This window comes from Staurois parvus, unplaced genomic scaffold, assembly GCF_062004578.1.
Source record: "Staurois parvus isolate SC_StPar_1 unplaced genomic scaffold, SC_StPar_1.0 ptg000412l, whole genome shotgun sequence".
Lineage (NCBI taxonomy): Eukaryota > Metazoa > Chordata > Amphibia > Anura > Ranidae > Staurois > Staurois parvus.
The window spans coordinates 2,877,545-2,881,110 of NW_028318208.1; the positions used below are offsets into that span (position 1 = coordinate 2,877,545).

At 42.2% G+C, this 3,566-nt stretch overlaps 1 protein-coding gene across 1 annotated transcript; it reads right to left on the bottom strand.

Annotated features, from left to right (window-relative positions):
* Positions 1-312: 312 nt before the first annotated feature.
* Positions 313-3,248, bottom strand: GFER (growth factor, augmenter of liver regeneration; the record flags this gene model as incomplete). The annotated part of the gene is made up of 2 exons (XM_089686825.1): positions 313-729; positions 3,040-3,248. Coding segments are annotated over 2 exons (372 nt in total), but the record flags the coding sequence as incomplete, so codon positions are not given.
* Positions 3,249-3,566: the final 318 nt, after the last annotated feature.

Consider the following 3,566-nt stretch of genomic DNA (forward strand, 5'->3'; position numbering starts at 1 on the left):
TGCAGCAGGGAATTTTACTGTGCGAAGCAGGGGATTCAGATCTGAGTGTAACACACACAGCACAAGCTAAGCTCAGCCACCATCGATGTTACGAGGAAGAAGAGCCCCGCACCTAGGCACCAACAGATGCATATGAGGAAGCAGGGATGCTTACTGCGGTCATAATATGGGTAATAAATATTGTTTTTAACTCTTTCTGCGGCTTATGTTCCTGTTTCGTTACAGAACAAGGGCACTTTAAAGAATTAATTTTTCCAGGAAATTGATGATTTTTGCAACCATCAATCATATATATCAATTAACTGTCACAGCTGATTACTGAGGTGCTTTATCAGTACTGTAATATAATTAACGATTACAAATCATTGTTACTTCTCTTATGTTTAGAAAAATAACATAAAAAGCATTAAACAAGCCAACTGTTGGCAAAAGCTGCACACAGGTAGGTACATTCCAGAACAGCATAAAGGTCACAACTGAACTAAAGCTGACATAAGTTAGGGCTAAGTACTGGTATCTGTAGAAAACGTATACGCTGTTCTAAAGATCTGGACAACAAATGTCCGTCAATCGCAGGATCCGTCCTTCCAGCCATCACGCCACCTCTCGTCCACCTTGGAACAGTCAAATTCTTCCTTGCCCAGCTTCCTGTTGACATCATTATGAAGCATACACATCCACTGTGACAGGTTATGTCTGCTGCTTGTGTCAGGCTGAGTGGTAGTTAGCCTGGAAATAGGAAATTCACATTGGTCATTGTTTTGCTTAAATAAAGATGAATGTCAGACAAACAGCTACAGTGAAGGAAATAAGTATTTGATTCCCTGCTGATTTTGATTGTTTGCCCACTCACAAAGAAATGATCAGTCTAAAAATCGAATGTTCGGTGTATTGTAACACAGAGAGACAGAATAGCAACAAAAAATTCAAAAGAAATGCATGTCTAACAAATGATGCACTGATTTGCATGTTCATGAGGGAAATAAGTATTTGATCCCCTATCATCCAGCAGGATTTCTGGCTACCAGGTGTCTTTCATACAGGTAACAAGCTGAGATTAGAAGCAGTCTCTTAAATGCCAATCTCATTGTGTTACCTGTATAAAAGACACCTGTTCACAGGAGCAATCCAACAATCAGATTCCAAACTCTCCAGCATGGCAAAGACCAAAGAGCTGTCCAAGGATGTCAGGGACAAGATTGTAGACCTACACAAGGCTGAACTGGGCTACCAAACTATTGCCAAGCAGCTTGGTGAGAAGGTGACAACAGTTGGTGCAATCATTCGGAAATGGAAGAAACACAGAACAAGTGTCAGTCTCCCTAGGTCTGGTGCACCATGCAAGATCTCACCTCGTGGAGTGTCAATGATCATGAGAACAGTGAGGAATCATCCCAGAACTACACGTGAGGATCTTGTCAATGATCTCCAGGCAGCTGGGACCACAGTCACCAAGAAAACAATTGGTAACACACTACGCCGACAAGGATTGAAATCCTGCAGTGCCCGCAAGGTCCCCCTGCTCAAGAAAGCACATGTCCAGGCCCGCCTGAAGTTTGCCACTGAACATCTGAATGATGCAGAGAAGGACTGGTTGAAAGTATTGTGGTCAGATGAGACCAAAATCAAGGTCTTTGGCATCAACTTAACTTGCTGTGATTGGAGGAGGAGGAATGCTGCCTATGACCCCAAGAACACCATCCCAACTGTCAAACATGGTGGTGGGAACATTCTGCTTTGGGGGTGTTTTTCTGCTAAGGGAACAAGACTACTGCACCGCATCAAAGGGACGATGGATGGGGCAATGTACCATCAAATCTTGGGTGAGAACCTTCTTCCCTCAACCAGGGCATTGAAAATGGGTCGTGGATGGGTGTCCCAGCATGACAATGACCCAAAACACTCCGCCAAGGCAACAAAGGAGTGGCTCAAGAAAAGGCACATTAAGGTCCTGGAGTGGCCTAGCCAGTCTCCAGACCTTAATCCGATTGAAAATCTGTGGAGGGAGCTGAACGTTCGAGTTGCCAAACGCCAGCCACCAAACCTTAAAGACTTGGAGAGGATCTGCCAAGAGGAGTGGGCCCAAATCCCTCCTGAGATGTGTGCAAACCTGGTGGCCAACTACAGGAAACGTCTGACCTCTGTGATTGCCAACAAAGGTTTTGCCACCAAGTCATGTTTTGCGAAGGGGATCAAATACTTATTTCCCTCATGAAAATGCAAATCAGTCATCATTTGTTAGACATGCATTTCTTTTGAATTTCTTGTTGCTATTCTGTCTTTCAGTGTTACAATACACCTACCATTCGATTTTTAGACTGATCATTTCTTTGTGAGTGGGCAAACATTCAAAATCAGCAGGGGGTCAAATACTTATTTCCTTCACTGTAAATATACATGCTTATATGGGAGCTGGTTTACCCACCAAAGGATTTTTATTTATGTCCATCTATTTCTGAAATGTACACAGCTCTGCCATGCCACACAAGCCTGACAGTTGAGGAGACCTTATCTCTTCCTACTGCATTAAATGTGGAACTAAAGGCAACATCACAAAATGTATGGACAGGAAACATATGCAATGTCTCTTGTGCAATAAATAAACCTACCTGCTTACAGTCTGTGGCATGTAAACGGAGCTGTACATGTACAGCCCAATATACAAAGCCAGCGTGGTCCTTATGTGGCAAGATGACCAAATTCTGCGCATAATAATGGACAGTATTCCTCTTACCTGCAGAGTTGTGTGATTTGATACTGTTATGTACTCTCAGGAGCTGAGAAACAGTATAAGAGGCCAGGGCAGAAACTACTAAACTCCAGGTGATCTAAGAATCCCAGGATTGGATAGACAAGAAACCAGTACTTTGGTAGGTATAAAATGTCCCTTATATGAATTTCATTGTGTATACAACCATTTGCCTGGAGTTCAGCAATGAATTATTTCTGAAGATATTAAAAAAAAAAAAAAAAAAGTTCTGTTGTATGCTGTGAAACTGATCTGCAAAGTGTAAAAAGAAAAAAAGAAAAAGAACAAACCTCTCTCTTAGGTCCTCCGCACATTCCTCACAGGGATAGAATTTGGAAAATAGGTTAATGAAGCTTTTCATTTCTTCTTTCTGCTTAGTGCTGGGACTGTCTGGGTAGTAGGCAGCCATTGTATGCAAGAAGGACCAGGTACTTCGGCCGAGATCCTCCCGGTCTAATGGACACTCCGGGGGTCGATCCTTCTCCCCAATGTCTACTTCCTAAAATAAAAACATTTTTTTTTAAAGACATGATTTTTTTATATCTAACTAATCTTGGCAATGTGTGACCCCTCCCCACGGCTGGCCTGCAGCGACTGATGCCATCTCCAGACATCACCCCTACAGAAAGGATACAGCCATATATTCTATCTATATACAGTTATGGCCAAAAATATTGGCACCCCTGCTTTTTTGTCAGACAACGTACCACTTGGCCTAGAAAATTGTTGCAATTGCAAATGTTTAGGCATTCTCATGTTTATTTCTTTTGTTTGTATTGGTATGACCCAAAAAAGTGGAGAAATAAAAAAAGTCAAA